Source organism: Lithobates pipiens, unplaced genomic scaffold (assembly GCF_037356315.1).
Source record: "Lithobates pipiens isolate NorthernLeopardFrog02 unplaced genomic scaffold, aLitPip1_a1.2 Scaffold_13, whole genome shotgun sequence".
NCBI classification, from domain to species: domain Eukaryota; kingdom Metazoa; phylum Chordata; class Amphibia; order Anura; family Ranidae; genus Lithobates; species Lithobates pipiens.
In genome coordinates this window covers 332,170,370-332,190,111 of record NW_027507718.1, presented here as the reverse complement: position 1 = coordinate 332,190,111, position 19,742 = coordinate 332,170,370, and the positions used below count along the sequence as shown (strand labels likewise).

Below are 19,742 nucleotides of genomic sequence, written 5' to 3'. Positions count from 1 at the left end.
TTATTATTATAGAAATAAAAATATTAATATGAAAAAATATTATTATTGAAAAAAAAAATTTTTTTAAATCTTTATTTCCATCTTTTTGATTACATGAGCTCAATTCAATATTATTAATAATATTAAATAGGGCTCATGTGATCAGCAAAATAAATAGAAATAAAGATTTTAAAAATACAGGTATATATATATATATATATATATATATATATATATATATATTGTTTCAAAAATTATTTCTCATAATCATAATAAATAAATACGGATACAAATAAATATGTGGCAGTTGAGGTAACAGTCTGCAAACCCGTTGCCTGTCCCAACTTTTTGGGGATGTTTTGCTACCAGCAGTTTCAAAATGACCTAATTTATTTCCTAAAATGGTACATTTCTCAGTTTAAACATTTGATATGTTTTCTATTTTCTCTAGTGTATAAAATATGAGTTTATGAGATTTGCAGATCATTGCATTCTGTTTTTATGTGAATTTTCCCAACTTTTTTATAATTGGAGTTGTATTTCAATATTTCCCAGCAAAGGAAGCCTAAAGTAGAATCTCAAACATAAAGTACGTCTTAACCAACAAATACAAAGTTCTTCAGCTCTATGGGAATACTTGCAGGAAATGACCATTACCGTTTTACTTCTCTACACAGAAGAGAGAAAATATAAGTGCCATCTGTGCCCATATGCTGCAAAGTGCCGTGCTAACTTGAACCAACACCTGACTGTCCATGCAGTGAAGTTGGTGAGCACTGACACAGAAGACATTGTCAGTGCTGTAATTTCTGAGACCAGTGAGAAAAAGAAGTATCCATATTACTATAGGTAAGAAACCTTTATGTACACATTATTGTGCATGCATTTAAAAGTATCTTTAATGTATTTTGAATTTAGTAGTCTTAATCATGATGCAACCCCCCCTCCCCCCATTAAAGCTGAACTCCAGGCAAATAGCCATGTACACAATTGAAATATCAGAGCTGTTTTACATACCAAATAATGTGTATTTCTGTCCCTCCATACAGGAGAGTTATACAGTCTTTTAAGACAGCAGAACTAGCTTTTTAAACCTACTTTCTTTTCTTACATCAGGGGACACAGAGCCGTAGTACTTACTACAAGGTTATATCGGCTTATCAGGTGCTGGACACTGGCATGCCCCTTAAGGCGTGAACTTCCCCCATATAACCCCTCCCACTACTGGGAGTCCTCCGTTTTTTCGCTAGTGTCTAAGGTGTTGGGCACGTGTAAGGATGTGTGTACTGAGCTCCACAGGCAGCAATCCTTTGATGTGAGCCAGCCATCCTGACCGGATCTGTTCTGATGTCTCCATAATGGACTAAATGAACGGTACCCGGGCCACGTCATCTGAAGACACGAGGTTTTGCTTGCAAATGCTTTTAAGCTGGGCCCTGTGATCCAGTACATTTTGGTAGTAAAGCCAATAAAAGTTAACTGGCAGGGTCTTCTCGCAGGTCCAGGATTGCAGGATTACCTGAGTGTACCCCTGTTCTTGAAGGTTTCCTTTCAAGGTCTCGGAGCCTACCGTGAAGGGCGAAGATTGGGTTTTTATCTCTGATAAAGCCCTGCAGCAAGGAAAGGTATGGGAGATTTTCTGCAAGGAATCTCTCCTTCCATGTATTTTTGTTGTCATGTCATGTCTATGTGTCACCACTGGAGGCTGTATTGAGCACTCACCATTCTGACGCTGGAAACAGCAGAAGCTTTCTCTCTCCTCAAGCCAGCTCAGGCCCTCAGGTATGAAGGGGGGTCTGATCACTTCCTGGGCCCCCAGAGTGGTGATTTTTGTTGCTTTGAATGCCAGCCCGCTGCCTGTTTTTTTTCTTGTTAAAAAAAAAAGTTTGATTTTGGGGCAAATCGCAGCCGTTTCCCCGACCCCCCCCCCCCCCCCCCGCACGCCGCCGGTCGCCATGTTGACAGAACTTATACACTTCCCTAGTTGAAAGGGGGGGACGTTTTCGCGTGGGGGGGGCGTGGCTGAATGGCGTCAGATGCCAGCCACACATGGAGGAAGTATTTTAAACTACACAGGCAGAGCTGCAGTCTGGCGGTGGAAGGACAGAGCAGAGTGGTTGCTGGTCAGGTTTGGTGACATAGGCATCTCCATTTTGATTGACAACATTGTACTGTATAGCTAGGACTAATAGCAGTTATTGTACTGTACTATAGCCTAGCAAATGTTGCATTCTTTTGCTGGTAGTGCCTCTGCTTTGTACTGTAAGCTATGAGCGACAAGGGGGCCAGGAACTCCTCTGAGGGTTCTAGGGGGCCACAACAAACTAAGAACCTGTCCAAAACAATGTCTTGCTCTTCGAAGAGTGTTAAGGCCGGTCAGATTGAGCCGTCGGGGGAAACTGTTATTGCAGTCGCTCAAGGCGCTTCAGCCCCTGAGTATGTCACACGTGAAGTGTTGTCCTCTATCATTGCTGGCTTAGAGAAGAAGCTTGATGTGATTTTATCCCTTCAGAGTGAGAGTAAACGCAGTAGATCCCCTTCAAGTGCTCAAGATCCTCCTCTGGAGGTTCAGGATGCCTGGGATCAGGCAGATCTTGCTAAAGATATGGAAGATACTGGCTTATCCTCTTCTGAGGATCCTAACATGGAAGGAGTATCACCGCAAGAGAGCTTGCTTGTGTACGCTCTCACTGGGTTGGTTCGGTCAACCTTATTGCTACCTGCAGCGCAGGCTTCTGATGATCCCATCTCTAAGTTAGGATCATTAAAACCTCCTGCGGCTGGAGATGCCTTTCCTATGCAATGCGTGGCTAAGAAAGCTTATGTACGCAGAGTGGGAGCATCTGAATAAGCAGTTTTATCCTCCTAAGAGGTTTGCCAAACTGTATCCTATGGAAGAAGATTTCTATAAGAAATGGAGGATTCCAGCGGTTGATTCTGCAATTACCTCCGTAAATAAGAATCTCGCATGTCCGGTTGATAATGCACTCATGCTGAAGGAGCACCTTTCTAAGAACCAGATGCCTTTAGCTGGTTCAGCAGTGCAGCCGGTTTTGGCCGCAATGGGTGTATCCCAGGCCATTAAGGAGCAATTTGAGGAGATGCTTACATTTTTACCTGTTGACCAGGTTCACCAGTACGCTGATTTAGCAGACGCACTGTGTTTCACAGTAGATGCTATGAGAGATGCATCCATTCAGATTTCACGTCTGTTGTTGGGACTAGTGCATTCTTGCAGAGTTCTTTGGCTTTTCATGGTGAACAGCTATTCGGAGAAGATTTGAATAAATACTTACAAAAGATTTCCAATGGCAAAAGCACTCTGTTGCCAGTAAAGAAGAAATGTAGACATTTCTCTTTTAAGCAGGCCTCTTCTCCTGTATCAGGGACATCAGCCTCTAGGCAGTTTCTACGGCCTCAGCCGTCAGGTTCAAGGGGGAAACCCCAGGGACAGCACCAAGATCAGAAAAGATCTTGGGGAAAGAAGCCCACCAAGCAGAGTACTAAAGCCTCCTTATGAAGGGGCGCCCCGGCTCGCTCGGGTGGGGGGAAGGCTCCTGCAATTTTCAAAGATCTGGCAGGAGCAATGTCAGGACAAATGGGTGGCTTCTGCGGCATCTCTAGGTTACAAACTAGAGTTCAGAGTTTTGCCATCTCCCCGGTTTCTAAGGTCAGGGGTTTCCAAGGACCCAGAAAAGAAGGCTCTCCTTCTAGCACTGGACCATCTGCTAGTCAAAGCAGTCATATCAGAGGTTCCCTTAGGCTTTTGGGGGGTACAAATGACCTACAGGACATTTTATAACGCTGCATATGTATTTTTTTTATATATACTGTGGCATATGGCAACCAATCAGCTTATAGCTTTAATGTGCTAATTTAAGCTGTGGTAATGAAAATGGCAGCCTACTACATTTGTGGCAGATGCTTCAGATTTTGGATGCTCCAGTTTTTATAAATACCCCTTTGTCGTATGAGGGATTGTGGTGGTGAACGTTGTAATGTTATGTCAGTCCGAAACTGTAGTAAAATGCTTCCTAATCCACTTTTAATAAACAAATAGAAAAGTTTACAATACTCCAGTTGCCCACGCAGGGGATTTTCAACAGTAATAACAGTCAACAGAAAAAATGATGAGCCACCTGACTCTTGTCGGCAGCATCACTACTCTTTGGCTCTCCTGGCTCACTCAGCCTTAGTAACAGCATATGATCCACTCCTGGCCTCTAGATTTCCTGGCACGCCAGGCTCCCTCACTCTTCTGACACTGCCAGTCCTCTGAACTCGCTATTCGCTTCAGCTCTAGACAGTACACTTACAATACAAATCAATACAGGAGGGACTAGAGGGCCCTGCTCGTTAGAGCTTACAATCTAGAAGGGAGGGTCAAGTTGAAACAAAAGGTAATAACTGTGGGGGGTGAGCTGATGGAGAAAATGAAAATACAGTTGTTAGGTGTGGCTCAGGTAGGGTAGGGTAGGCTTCTCTGAAGAGAAGGGTTTTCAGGGATCGTCTAAAAGCTAATAAAGTAGGAGATAGATGGACAGATTGGGGTAGGGCATTCCATAGGATTGAAAAGGCTTTGGAAAAGTCCTGGAGGCGAGCATTGGAGGAGGTGATGAGGGAGCTAGAGAGCAGGAGGTCTTGAGAGGAACGAAGAGAATGAGTAGGTTGGTATTTAGAGACTAAGCTAGTGATGTAGCTGGGGTCGAAATTGTGGATGGCTTTGTACGTAGTTGTTAGTATTTTGAATTTAATTCCTTGGCCGAACGGAAGCCAGTGGAGGGAGTGACGGAGAGGAGTAGCGGACACAGAGCGATTGGTAAGGTGGATGAGTCTGGCAGCAGCATTCATGATGGATTGAAGAGACGATAGACTATGTAGAGGTAAGCCAATGAGAAGGGAGTTGCAGTAGTTGAGGTGGGAGATGACCAGCAAGTGAATTAAGAGCTTTGTTGTGTCATTGGTTAGAAAGGGGCATGTTTTGGAGATGTTGCAGAGGTTGAGGGGGCAGGATTTGGACAGTAATTGGATGTGTTGAAGGAGAGTTCAGAGTCCAGGACTACACCTAGAACCTTGCCATGTGGGGATGGGCTTATGGTTGTGAGATCGGGAGAAGGGGCATATGGGGGGGGGGGGGGATTATGAGTTCGACTTATAATAACATCTCATCTTCTGATTGGTTCACCACTCCTAGCTGGAGCACACATCTATCTCCAAAACAAGGGCCTTGAGCCATGGCCAGCTCCTAGCTTCTGATGTATATGCACACATTTGCACTCACACAGCCTACAGGTCTCCAGTAAGACCTGAACACAGGATTAAAGGCTTCGTCCCACACAAGACACTTTGAAGCCTTGAAACTCTGGGCCTTGATTGGTAATTACAAAACCCGGAGAAAGCTGTGAACAGTTTTCTTCATTCACAGTAAACACTATGAAGCCCCGCACTATGCATTAGTGCAAACCCTGTGTCATTCCTATATCCATTTTCACAATGGAGGGCCTCACAATGTCACACCCTGTATGTTATTTGTGATATCAGGCAGATGACAGTGCAGCAATTGTCAGATCTAAATAGACTTGTTCACCCCTTTGACTTAAACTAAAAAGTCAAAAAAAGAAAAGAAAATTCAAAAGTGCTAAAAAACAAGGCAATTACTTTATTAATCTTATAATTTAATCTTTCAACTGTAAGGCCGCGTACACACGCGCGGACTGTTCGCCCAACCTTGTTCGGCAAACAGTTTGTCAAACAGTCCGCTCAAAATTTGCATGAGCGGACTTGCCCACACACGAGCGGACTGTTTGACGAACAAGGTTGGGCAAACAGTTCGCTCAACTTTTGAAATGAACGGACTCGCCCACGTAAGGAGGAGGCAAATCCGCCCATTTCGAGCGCGTGTACAGGTAGGCGGGGCCCGCGAAGGAGACGTCGCGGGCTCCGCCGCCTGGAATGGGCTTAAAGGGGAACCCCAACGCCGAAAAAAATCGGCGTGGGGGTTCCCCCCAAGTCCACACCAGACCCTTGTCCGAGCACGCTACCCGGCCGGCCAGGAAAGGGGGGCGAGCGAGCGCGCCCCCCCTCCTGAGCCGTACCAGGCCGCGTGCCCTCAACATGGGGGGGTGCCTTGGGGAAGGGGGGGGCCGCGCGGCCCCCCCACCCCAAAGCACCTTGTCCCCATGTTGATGAGGACAAGGGCCTCTTCCCGACAACCCTGGCCGTTGGTTGTCGGGGTCTGCGGGCGGGGGGCTTATCGGAATCCGGGAGCCCCCTTTAAGAAGGGGGCCCCCGGATACCGGCCCCCCACCCTATGTGAATGAGTATGGGGTACAATGTACCCCTACCCATTCACCTGTGAAATAAAGTACAAATAAAAACACAACACAGGGGGAAAAAATATTTTATTGCACAGCCGGGGGTCTTCCGTCTTCGGGGGTCTTCTCGCCGGACTCCTCCGCTATGTGTGTGTAGCTCTTTTGCCAGCGGAGGAGTCCGGCTTTCTTCCTCCCCGCCGCCGGCCTCTTCTCCCGACTTCGGGGGTCTTGTCCCCCTCTTCGGTTCTTCTGCCGGGCCACCGCGCCTGGTCCGGTGGCCCGGTCTTCTGTCGCCGTCTTCCGTTCTTCTGTCGCCGCCTTCGGTTCTTCTGCCGGGCCACCGCGCCTTCTTGTAGCTCTTTTACAGGCGGTGGCCCGGTCTTCTGTCGCCGTCGCCGCCTTCCGTTCGTGTTCTTCTTCTTGTTCTTCTTGTTCTTCTCCTGGAGATGTTGACTCGACGAGCTCTCCGGCCGGAATGCCGGGGACGCGCTGTGCGGTCACTTATATAGTGACAATGGGGCGGGGTCACATGGTATATGTCACATGGGTTGGTCACATGGGTTGATGTCACATGGGGACTATGACATCGTAAGGGGGCGGGGTCACCATGTGACATCAACCCATGTGACATATACCATGTGACCCCGCCCCATTGTCACTATATAAGTCACAGCGCAGGGCGGCTCTGGCATTCCGGCCGGAGGGAGCGACGTGTCAACATCGCCTGGAGAAGAACAAGAAGAACAAGAAGAAGAACACGAACGGAAGGCGGCGACGGCGACAGAAGACCGGGCCACCGCCTGTAAAAGAGCTACAAGAAGGCGCGGTGGCCCGGCAGAAGAACCGAAGGCGGCGACAGAAGACCGGGCCACCGGACCAGGCGCGGTGGCCCGGCAGAAGAACCGAAGAGGGGGACAAGACCCCCGAAGTCGGGAGAAGAGGCCGGCGGCGGGGAGGAAGAAAGCCGGACTCCTCCGCTGGCAAAAGAGCTACACACACATAGCGGAGGAGTCCGGCGAGAAGACCCCCGAAGACGGAAGACCCCCGGCTGTGCAATAAAATATTTTTTCCCCCTGTGTTGTGTTTTTATTTGTACTTTATTTCACAGGTGAATGGGTAGGGGTACATTGTACCCCATACTCATTCACATAGGGTGGGGGGCCGGTATCCGGGGGCCCCCTTCTTAAAGGGGGCTCCCGGATTCCGATAAGCCCCCCGCCCGCAGACCCCGACAACCAACGGCCAGGGTTGTCGGGAAGAGGCCCTTGTCCTCATCAACATGGGGACAAGGTGCTTTGGGGTGGGGGGGCCGCGCGGCCCCCCCCCTTCCCCAAGGCACCCCCCCATGTTGAGGGCACGCGGCCTGGTACGGCTCAGGAGGGGGGGCGCGCTCGCTCGCCCCCCTTTCCTGGCCGGCCGGGTAGCGTGCTCGGACAAGGGTCTGGTGTGGACTTGGGGGGAACCCCCACGCCGATTTTTTTCGGCGTTGGGGTTCCCCTTTAAGCCCATTCCAGGCGGCGGAGCCCGCGACGTCTCCTTCGCGGGCCCCGCCTACCTGTACACGCGCTCGAAATGGGCGGACTTTCCGAGCGGGAACAGTCCGCTCATTTCGAAAGTACAGCGGACAAGCCCACACACGGGCGGACTGTTCGCTCAAACACAGTTTCAGCGGACAGTTTTTCGGAATTTCCGAAAGACTTTGTCCGTCCAACTGTCCGCTGAAACTGTCCGCTGAAAGCCCACACACGAGCGGACTGTCCGCCCAAACACTGTTCAGCGGACAAGGTTGGGCGAACAGTCCGCCCGTGTGTACGCGGCCTAAGGCTTCTCAGTTATAGTAAAGCTAAATATTCAGCTAAATATTCAGATGCCGCAGATTTTGTTTGGTTATTTTTAATTGTAAACAAGCCCTTGCTGTACCTAATAATGATAATATGTAAAGCCATATTAAACCCAAAAACAAAAATGAATTGTATTACAGCTTACCAAATCATAGATGTAGTGGATGAATTTTTTTTTTTTGTTCTTTCACCCATTAAGCCTGTTAGTAAGTATGTTATTTCTCGACTTCCTTGAAGTGAATCCAAAGGCAGGAATACTCACTTAACCTCCAATGATGCTAGGCCCGTCAGGTCCCTCGCCAGGGGAAGCATCTTAAATTTGGCTTCTCTCGGGTGCCAGTCTTTGGATTTTGCTTGACTTTTGGCTTTTGATTGACTGGTGCGGGATTATTTCACTCTGCACATGCCCAGGAGTGCATTCATCCCACACACAGGCATCATCCACTCAGCGTACATTCTACAGAGTATTGAGAAAAGGCAGGTAGGTGTATTTTATTGCAGAAGAGACATTGGGGCTTATTTACTAAAGGCAAATCCACTTTGCACTACAAGTGCAAACTGCACTTGAAATTGCACTTGGAAGTGCAGTCTCTGTAAATCCGAGGGGGACATGCAAGGAAAATAAAAAACAGCATTTTAGCTTGCACATGATTGGATAATAAAATCAGCAGAGCTTCCCCTCATTTCATATCTACCCCTCAGATTTACAGTGATTGCACTTCCAAGTGCAATTTCAAGTGCACTTTGCACTTGTAGTGCAAAGTGGATTGCCTTTTCGTAAATAACCCCCATTGTATGGTCTCACTCAGGCCCTCCCCAGCTCCATAGTTTAGTGGCAATTGCTTGATTGCTGGACTGGTGCTTCTGCTAATGCCCAAGTTGGAGCTGAAGAATGTTGTTATTCTGGGTGCTGGAGGGAGAGAAGTGGGTGGAAGCAGCTATGTAAAGATGCAAGTGCCAGGCCCCCAACATGTGTATGGGCTGTCCCCCCCGACAGAAGCCCTGGGACCAAGAAGTGGAGGTGACTACGTTCCTACTTGCATTGGGACCATAGAGAATGTAGTCACCCTCCAACAAGAAGTCAGATCACAGCAACAAAAAAAAATGCAATTTGATGATTTGAGGAGGATGAGAGCAATAGAAGGTCCCTTTTTTATGTTCAGAACTAAAAAAAAATACATATTTGAATAGAATTAAAATAAAATAAAAGTTTAGTGTTACTTTTAAGGATCAGTAAGCTGCAATATATAACATTTTTGCTTTTTGTTTTTAATACCACTTTAACTATTTATACCAGTATATGCTCATTACAGTATTATGGACCAAATCAATATTTATAGATGGCCGTTAATCTTTCTGTCCACAAATTCCCTAAAATGTCAGTGGTTCTGACTGATACCAGAATAGCCTGATAGCTAACCCATGGCTGCTTGAAGTGGGATAGAGAACCTGCCTTCTATTTAATAAATAATGTGCTCCTTTTAAAAAAGGCGAGGAATGTTGTTAATCTTTTGTTTGGTGGAATAATATAAATGATTATTCTTCTGTGCTAGGTCTTGTTCACGTAGATAACAGTTGGTGGCAGCATTGTGTTCATAATCCACCACTGACTGGGACATGAAGTTCCTGGAAGCTGGTGAAATAGTGCAGTGTAACCTGGGAAGCTGTCCAGATTGTTTGAATTGGTTTCTGAGATGCCATGTGCTCTCTACTTAGCAACAAACCAGCTTTTACAACTGTGTTTGGCAAGACTACATTGCTTCTCTGTTGCCCAGAGGAATCCGCTAGGTGATGTGCAGCATCTGGAACATGTAGTTCCCAATTAACATCATCATTATACTCTGCAGTGTAATGCCTTGTTACACATGGTGCAAAACATCTCTAAATGAGAACAATGCAGCTCTTGAAAGATCGGCAAGTATGGAATGGGTTACTAAAAAACGCTCCCTCCCTATCTTTCACATGCATATGTGTTCAGTGCTGCTGAAATCTCTATGCAGTACACACCTCTGCTGGACATAAACCTTTTGCATTTAAAAAAAATATATATACTTGACTTTATAAGGAAAAAGTATACAATTATTTTTGAGATTTCAAGGGTGGAATATTTTTAATGGGCGCAGAGACTGGGAAAAAGGAATATAATTCAATTCCTGCAAATATCCCACAAAAAAGCAGTTTAATAATAGATGCCAAGAATAAGGTTCCTTATGTGCATGCACAGCATAGGCAGAACCTACAACAACATCTGCAAACTGATGTATTTCAGCGTTCCTTATTGAATCTATTTTATTACAATTTACCTGTAGACCATACTCACAAAACTAAGCATTAAAGCTGAACTTCAGCATTCCCTTTAGTCTTATACCATTGTATTAAAGTTGCATTTTCGGAGTTCACTGAACACTGCATTAGAAGCTGCAGCAAGTCAGATACCGCCCACCCCATTTTTCCTGGCTAGAGGACATCCAGTATTATTTAGCATTTTCCTCCCCAGCCAGATTGTCCCTGGCCCATGTCTTTTGTTTATTGGATTTCACTTCCTTCGATCAGTGAGGCTCAGCGTCACATGTGGGTGTTAGTAAAAGAAAGGAAAGATGGTGGCACACCACAAATTAAGTCAAATTCTTAGAAGTCCTTTATTGTCACCAAGCCAGACATAAACACAGGGAAAGGTTGCCGCGTTTCATACGAATTACTCATGCTTACTCATACTTGGTGGCAACATGAGGTGAACACCTGCAGCTGTCAACAATCTATTGATTGCCTAAGCAGTGTACACTATGTGGTTGGACGTGTGGGTGTTACCTAGGGCAGTCTGCATGCAAGTTTAGCCTGCCAGGAACACCCACTTCTCCAAACTAATATCCACTCATCGAGCATTTTGATATTTATATAACGCCCTCAAAGAGACAGCCCCCTGGTTGCATTAGGACTGTGGACTTACAAGAGTGGCACAGGGGTGGGTTGCTGTGATGTTTTCAGGAAGCTATGTACAGTCTTCTAAATGGTCCGGTGATGTCATGACAGCTTCCTATTATCTGTACTAAATGGCACTCATGTAAAGCTGGCCATACACTATGATTTTTGCTCAGAGTGGTGGCTGCATTCAATCAGATGTAGCCACTACAGTTAAAGTGCAATGTCAGCTGCGAGACATTCATTCATCCACACTGTATAGCCTAATGGAGGATTCCATTTTTTTCTATTCCACCTGCAGGCTGAACAAAAAGATTAGTACTATGAGCCCAACCTGCGTGGTGGCTCACCTCCCATGGGGGCATTTAAACAATGGGCTGGGATCACAGGAAATGGGCTGAATGATGTAAGTCTTCTGCCCGAAGAACTCCTCTAGTGCTCTCCTCTAGAGCACCTCTAGTGCTCACCTGTAGAGCACCTCTAGTGTTGGACCGAGGTGAAATCTTAGGACAGTGCTGGAGCATGAAGAAGGTAATTAGAAGACAGCGGGGGATGGGAGCAGTCTAAATTACTTGGAGTTATACTTTAACCTTAAAGGCTAAGTTCACCTTTGCTCACCCCTTCTTTTTTTCCCCTAAATTCCAGCTCCCCTATGTACCAATATAGCATTAATGTACTTATTTTGCAAAAAATAAAATGGCTTTCCATTAATTCTACACAGGCTTACCTCACTCTCTTCATAGCTGTTTAAACACATTGCTCGATTACTTCTGCCTTACTTCCTGGTCAGACTTTAGGTCATGAAAGAGGAAGGCGATGACCAGCTGACCTCATTAGCACACACCCTGCATCATCCACCCTCAGCTGGTCAACTCCTTCCTGTGTCATGACCTAAAGTCTGTCCAAGAAGTAAGGCAGAAGTAATCAAGCAGTGTTTTAACAGCTATGAAGAAAGTGAGGTAAGGGTGTGTAGAATAAATGGAAACCTGTTTTATGTTTGAAAAATAAGTGCATTAATGCTATATTGGTACATATGGGAGCTGGAATTTAGAAAAAAAATGGTAAGCAAAGGCGAACTTAGCCTTTAAAGGTTATTTCACCTATTCAGAGAAAAATTAAAAGGTGTACTAACATATATTAACTAACCAGCTCTATATAATATGAATGGTAAGTGTTCTGACCTACTTTTACAAACCTTGGATGATCAAATTAATTTGTATACACCAGATGCAACTTTATTGAATTTCATGGATTTTTTTTTCATTACATGTGTTCTCTCAGCATTCCTCTTATGTATTATCATTGTATCACCCATTCTGGTCTTTTTGTTAGGTTGATATGTATGTGTAATAAAAATGTTTGCTAACATCTGATTCTCTTTGTAGTTGTCATGTGTGTGGCTTTGAGACTGAACTGAATGTCCAGTTTGTGAGCCACATGTCCCTCCATGTAGACAAACAACAATGGATGTATTCAATTTGCTGCAGCGCTTGTGACTTTGTTACCATGGAGGAATCGGATATGAAGACCCACATCAGCACCAAACACTCAGGTAAGAAGTCGGGCCGATTGACCCTGGCAGTGATGTGTCCTCTTACAAAACTGTATGACGGTAGCTTAGAAACAAACCTTAACTAAAAGAATGATGGAATCCATTTTGTTCTGCTGTTGAGGCTTTTATGTGAAATGCATTTAAAAATTATATTGCAGTTTTGTTAGAATACTTTTGGGTTGAATCACATGTTTTTTAAGGATTCCAGTGTTTTAAGTTCTACTATAGCATTCTTCACTTTGCCATAGCATTTAACAAGATGAGTCTCTCTGCTCCCAGTGCATTATATTCCATGTAAAATAACTCCACTTTGGTGAGAAAAAAAATATAGCCAATAAATTTTTTTTTTTTAAAAAGCCATATATATATTTCAGTTTTATACAAATGATCTTTTTGTTTCGATCTGCAACCGCTGTAGTTTTCTGTAAAATTCAATGTGATATGGCATTCTGCAATGGCGTTCTGCACACTATAGGTGTACACTACCTTAAAAAATGTAATTTCTTGCTTTTGAGATTGGTTCACTGATTTCCCCATTAAACTTCATGAAGATACAAGTCTGATTTTATGCATCCTGTGCAACATAAATTATAGTTTTGGTGAGGTACCCTCTAAGGGTTAATTCTAAATTGATGCAGACACTGCAACTTTTCTCAGAACACTGTACATGCATCCAGTGATTATAACACACTTCATAGAACAAAAGATAATCTGGCTGGCCACACATCCAGTGATTATAACACACTTCATAGAACAAAAGATAATCTGTCTGGCCACACATCCAGTGATTATAACACACTTCATAGAACAAAAGATAATCTGGCTGGCCACACATCCAGTGATTATAACACACTTCATAGAACAAAAGATAATCTGTCTGGCCACACATCCAGTGATTATAACACACTTCATAGAACAAAAGATAATCTGGCTGGCCACACATCCAGTGATTATAACACACTTCATAGAACAAAAGATAATCTGTCTGGCCACACATCCAGTGAAATCACCAAATCCAGCTAATGTATTTCACGCCAAATCAGCGCTAATCATAATTAGAGCTATAACTAAGCACTGATTTGGTTTGAAACACGTTGGCTGGATTTGCTGTATTCCTCTGCTATGTTTTTACATGAAAATTAACTATAAAGGTGATTTTACTGGACTTGCAACCAACCAGATTTTCTTGTCTTCTATGAAGACTGCTACAGACAGGGCCAGCACCTGGTGATTGCACAGGGGAGCTACCTGGAGCAGTGTTTTGCTTTCCTTTGATTATAACAAACACAGACCCTCCCATTCAGAATCAGTCTACACAGGACATTCTTTAGAGCAGAAACGGGTAGGAATCTGCTGCAAAATTTGCTTAAATCTTTGTGATATGGATTGATCACCCAGAGGGGATTGCTTTTTTCTCAACAAAAGTGGAGTTGGTCTTTAACCCCTTCCCGCCCACCCCAGCATCCATGTAAACAGTTCATAATGCCCAGGGGGTGGGAAGGATCAGCAATCATGTGACCACTGTGACAGCGATCACATGACTGGAAGCCGTACCCACCAGCTATCGATCTTTAGCCTGGACCAAGAGCTGTCTTCAACGGAACGTGCAGTGTGCCGCATGGGAGTTAAAGCCCACCCTTTTGCCCCCCCCCCCCCCGCACATATGTTTTGGGAAATCGTAAAGGGGTTAAATAAATATATCTGTGTAAATGAGATCCCTTTTAATGGTTGTGACAGATGGGCAGACTTAGGATCTCAAGAGCAGAGACTTTGGCTTGAGAGGAATATGATTCATTTACCCATTGTCATCTACCCAGTTTTATTAAACTTATTAGAGCAATAAGTTTACTTTCAGCTTCTCTTTTGGTCATGTAAAGTTATACTGGCTCTTCTCCTGTACTGAAACAGCTTAGTCTGATTTCACTGCATAGTGAGAGCTTCTCACAGTGTGCATTAGAAGCTGCAGCAAGTCAGACAAAATCCACCTAATTTCCTGGCTGGAGGTCATCCAGCACCATCTAGCTCTTTTCTCCCAGGCCTGACTGTCCCTGACCCCCACACCATTCATTCATTGGATTTCGGTTCTTACATTCATGGAGGCAAAGCATCACATGCAAGTGTTAATTAGGCATGCAAATAAAGCCTGTCTATGAATACTCATTTTCCAGACTGCCATCCACCCATCAAGGCATTTTTATATATGAGTAACTCCTCCCAAGAGCCAGCCTACTGCTTACATCAGGGCTTAGGGCTCATGATCAGAGTGCTAAGGCAGCTGTTTTCAGGAAGCTATGTACAGCACCCTGCAGGTCTCTCTCACCAGCCATTATGTATCTGCATTTCATAGATAAGTGCAGAGACCAAGTGATGATATTAAAGTGATGGTAAAGGAAAAGAACAAAAACAAATATCTCTATACTTGCCTGTTTGTGCAATGACGTTGCACAGAGTGGCCCCAATCCTCCTCTTCTCGAGTCCCCCACTGGCGCTCCTGGCCCTTCCTCTCTGTCCATGGGGGCACTTGTGTGTGCATGGTCACTCCCAAGCCCTGCTGCTGCATCCATTGTCACAGACAGTGGGACTCGGCCCGCTCACTTGTCACTTGTTTTAAATGACCACAGCAGGAGAGGGGGGGGGGATGGGGGGGTTAGGGGCTAAGACCGATGCCTAAACATTTTTTATCTGATGAACGAATCAATGAATTTTCCTGATCAATGAATGATGGACCAGGAAAGGCAAATTTATCAGCAGAATAAACTTCAGTATTAACTGTTGGGTCTTAGGCCTCATGTACACTGCTGCTGGTAATAGAAGCAGTTTAGCATTTTTTCAGCTGCTCCTGAACTCTCCTCTGTTATCTTATCAGTACATGTACACAGGATAGTTTATAGTCATTTCTAAGCAGTTGAGTTTAGAAGCATTTTTTGGAACGCAAAAAAATGGGTTCAGATGTAAGTTCAGAGGCATTTGAAATGACATATGCCTGTAACAACTTCTAAACGCTACTAAACATGGTAACTCACATTTAGCAGTGTTTGGTTAACATATCTTTTTCTTTTTAACAAAAAATAATAATTTTTTCTTTATTTTTACAAACGCTTCTAGACGCAAACGTGGCTAAACGTGGCATGTCGCTTCTAGACGCAAACGTGGCTAAACGTGGCATGTAATCGTGGCTAAGCGGTTTTTAGATGCCGGTTTCTAGCTGTCAAGCTGTTTCTAGCTTACAGTACTGTGGAGGGAAAAAAAGGAAACCATGTGAACTAAAGAAATTATTTTCAAGAATTCTGCCGATTGAGATAATTTGTTTAGAAAATGAAGAAGGGGTAGAAAGGTAATAAATCGGCTTGCAGTTGTAGTTTCTTTATTTTTCGACGTTTCTATTGCATTTACATCATAAATAAATAAAAAGATAACCATACAGAGATTTACAAGAACATCTCAAAATATAGTCGCAGGCATTTGTTAGTCATGGTATCTCTATTATTATTTTTGAAAGTATCTTCAAATTCTCGGAATTCTAGTTGGGGAGAGTTTCAGCTGATTAAAAATTAAATAATGCTCTGTGAGTAAATGCCTTGCATTGCTTATTGTTTGGATGTCCTAGAATTGTGTTAACATGTTGTGCTCCATTCCACAGCAACATGTCTGTAAAGGTTCTCATTTATCCAGGTGATGGTATACACTATATTACCAAAAGTATTGGGTTGTCTGCCTTTACATGCACATGAACTTTAATGGTATCCCAGTCTTAGTTCGTAGGGTTCAATATTGAGTTGACCCCCCCTTTGCAACTATAACAGCTCTTCTGGGAAGGCTGTCCACAAGGTTTAGGAGTGTGTCTATGTTTGATTATTTTTCCAGAAGCGCATTTATGAGGTCAGGCACTGATGTTGGAAGAGAAGGCCTGGCTCGCTGTTTCTGCTCTAATTCATCCCAAAGGTGTTCTATTGGGTTGAGATCACAGGACTCTGAGCAGGCGAGTTAAGTTCCTTCATCCCAAACTCGTTCATCCATGTCTTTAAGGACTTTGCTTTGTGCACTGGTCCAAATCATTTTCTGGAGGGGGGATTATGATGTGGAGTTGTTTTTCAGGGGTTGGGCTTGACCCCTTAGTTCCTCTGAAGGGAACTCTTAAAGCGTCAGCATACCAAGACATTTTGGACAAGTTCATACTCTTAACTTTGTGGGAACAGTTTGGGGATGGCCCCTTCCTGTTCCAACATGACTGCGCACCAATGCACAAAGCAAGGTCCATAAAGACATAGATGAGCGAGTTTGGGGTGGAGGAACTTGACTGGCAGAGTCCTGACCTCAACTTGATAGAACACCTTTGGGACTAACTAGAGTGGAGACTGCAAGCCAGGCCTTCTTGTCCAACATCAGTGCCTGACCTCATAAATGCGCTTCTGGAAGAATGGTCAAACATCCCCATAGATACACTCCTAAACCTCGTGGACAGCCTTCCGAGAAGAGTTGACGCTGGTATAGCTGCAATGGGTGGGCCAACTAAATATTGAACCCTAAGACTGGGATGCCATTGAAGTTCATGTGTATGTATAAAGGCAGCTGTCCCAATAGTTTTGGTAATATATTGTATCTAGTGATGGTCATGTCTAACTGGACTTGTTCTCTAATGTCAGAGACATTTCATAGTTTCTCCAAGCCACTTCTTCAATGGCTTAGACAAGCTACAAAACATCTTCAACATTACAGAGCAAGTTCAGTTTGTAATGTGAAAGACTAATACTAGATAAACTTTTACATAAAAAACAGGTATTCCTGGTTAGCATTAAGGTAAATAATGCTTAGGCATCAGCATAACCCTCATCCCTCATTTACTTACCTGAGCCCTCATTTTATCCAGCCATGTGCACATCTGCAACATATTTCTCCCCTCACTTCTGGGTCTCGCTGGCTTTGCTGGGGCACCAGGAGCCATTGGCCTCCAGTGTTGACAATCAAAGCGCATGATGAGCGAGTAGGGAGGGAGCAGAGCCGAGTCCCGCTATCTGTGTCAATAGCGGCTTCAGAGTCAGTGTCAGAGCTGTGTCAGAGCTGTGTCAGAGCAGTAAGCATAGACGTGTCTGTTTTTGTGGACTTAAATTGATGTTGTCCTTTTACAGCCGTTTCATCTGTTTTTGGGCAAGAATTTTATACATATATATATATATATATATATATATATATATATATATATATATATATATATATACACATGCACATTTTGTCCACCTATGACTTTATTCTTCAGCAACTTAAAATACCTGAAAAAAACTTCTATTCACTTGCGCCAACTGTGGTAATATCTCTAATAATACTGATAAAACTTAAAATACTGACAGATGATAGATCGATATATACTGATGTAAACTAAACAGGACTGAAGATGTACAGTGGTGTGAAAAAGTGTTTGCCCCCTTCCTCATTTCCTGTTCCTTTGCATGTTTGTCACACTTAAGTGTTTCGGAACATCAAACCAATTTAACCACTTGGGTACCGCGCTATTGCCGAATGACGGCATTAGCGCGGACCTAGATTTCCGGGACTACGTCTATTGACGTCGTCCCGGTTACGAGCGGCCTGCGCGCCCCCTGAGGGGCGCGCGCGGCGCGCTCTGTGATCGGCGAGTCCGTGAGACTCGCCTGATCACCGATCCGTGTAAGGGGTCGATCCCGACCCCTTATCACGTGATCAGCTGTCAGCCAATGACAGCTGATCATGTGATAGAGCGGAGCCGGTAATCGGCTATTATTCCTCCTCACGCTGACAGCGCGAGGAGAAAAAAAAAAAGCCGATCGCCGGCGGCCGTGATCGGGACATCAGTCCCGATCACGGCCAGCAATGAAAGTCACCACATGCCACCTGCCAGTGCCCACCTGCCTCCCGCAGTGCCATCCTGAAGTTTAACAAAGTAAAAGTAAATGCCCCCCGTCTGTGCCCATAATGCCCACAGTGCCACCCACAGTGCCACCCACAGTGCCACCCCACAGTGCCACCCACAGTGCCACCCAATCTGCCTCAAAGGTGCTGCACCCCAGTGCCGCCCATCAGTGCCCAGCAGTGCCGCCCATCAGTGCCCAGCAGTGCCGCCCATCAGTGCCCAGCAGTGCCACCTATCAGAGCCACCTATCAGTGCCACCTATCAGTGCCCATCAGTCCCATCTATCTGTGGTACCTATCAGTGCCCATCCGTGCCACCCATCCGTGCCACCCATCCGTGCCATCTTATCTGTGCCCATCTTTGCCCATCAGTGCCGCCTTATCTGTGCCCATCGGTGCCGCCTTATCTGTGCCTATTAGTGCCGCCTTAACTATGCCTATCAGTGCCCACCAGTGCAGCCTATCAGTGCCCACCAATGCAGCCTATCAGTGCCCACCAATGCAGCCCATCAGTGCCCACCAATGCAGCCTATCAGTGCCGCCTTATCAGCGCACTTCAATGAAGGAGAAAAATGACCCGTTTGCAAAATTTTATAACAAACTATTAAAACATGATTTTTTTTTTTTTTTGCATCTTTTTTTGTTTGTTTAGCAAAAAATAAAACTCCGAGCTGTAACTAAATACCACCAAAAGAAAGCTCTATTTGTGGGAAAAAAATGATAAAAATTTCATTTGGGTACAGTGTTGTATGCCCGCGCAATTGTCATTCAAAGTGCATCAGCGCTGAAAGCTGAAAATTGGTCTGGGACTGAGGGGGGTTTAAGTGCCCAGTAAGCAAGTGGTTAAACAATAGTCAAGGACAACACAAGTAAACACAAAATGCAATTTGTAAATGAAGGTGTTTATTATTAAAGGTGAAAAAAAATCCAAACCATCATGGCCCTGTGTGAAAAAGTGATTGCCCCCCTTGTTAAAACATACTATAACTGTGGTTGTCCACACCTGAGTTCAATTTCTCTAGCCACACCCAGGCCTGATTATTGCCACACCTGTTCACAATCAAGGCATCACTTAAATAGGAGCTGCTTGACACAGTAAGGTCCACCAGAAGATTCTTAAAAGCTACACATCATGCCGAGACCCAAAGAAATTCAGGAACAATTGAGAAAGAAAGTAATTGAGATCTATCAGTCTGGAAAGGGTTATAAAGCCATTTCCAAAGCTTTGGGAATCCAGCGAACCACAGTGAGAGG

The 19,742-nt window shown here is 44.7% G+C and overlaps 1 protein-coding gene across 3 annotated transcripts in view; it reads left to right on the top strand.

Annotated features, from left to right (window-relative positions):
- The window catches only part of ZNF827 (zinc finger protein 827), a 339,433-nt gene that overhangs the window by 297,495 nt on the left and 22,196 nt on the right, over positions 1-19,742 (top strand). For all 3 annotated transcript variants that reach the window (XM_077476988.1, XM_077476987.1, XM_077476990.1), the window contains 2 exons: positions 657-828; positions 12,439-12,605. In XM_077476988.1, the coding sequence (XP_077333114.1) occupies positions 657-828; positions 12,439-12,605 (339 nt within the window). The remainder of the gene's footprint in view (positions 1-656; positions 829-12,438; positions 12,606-19,742) is intronic.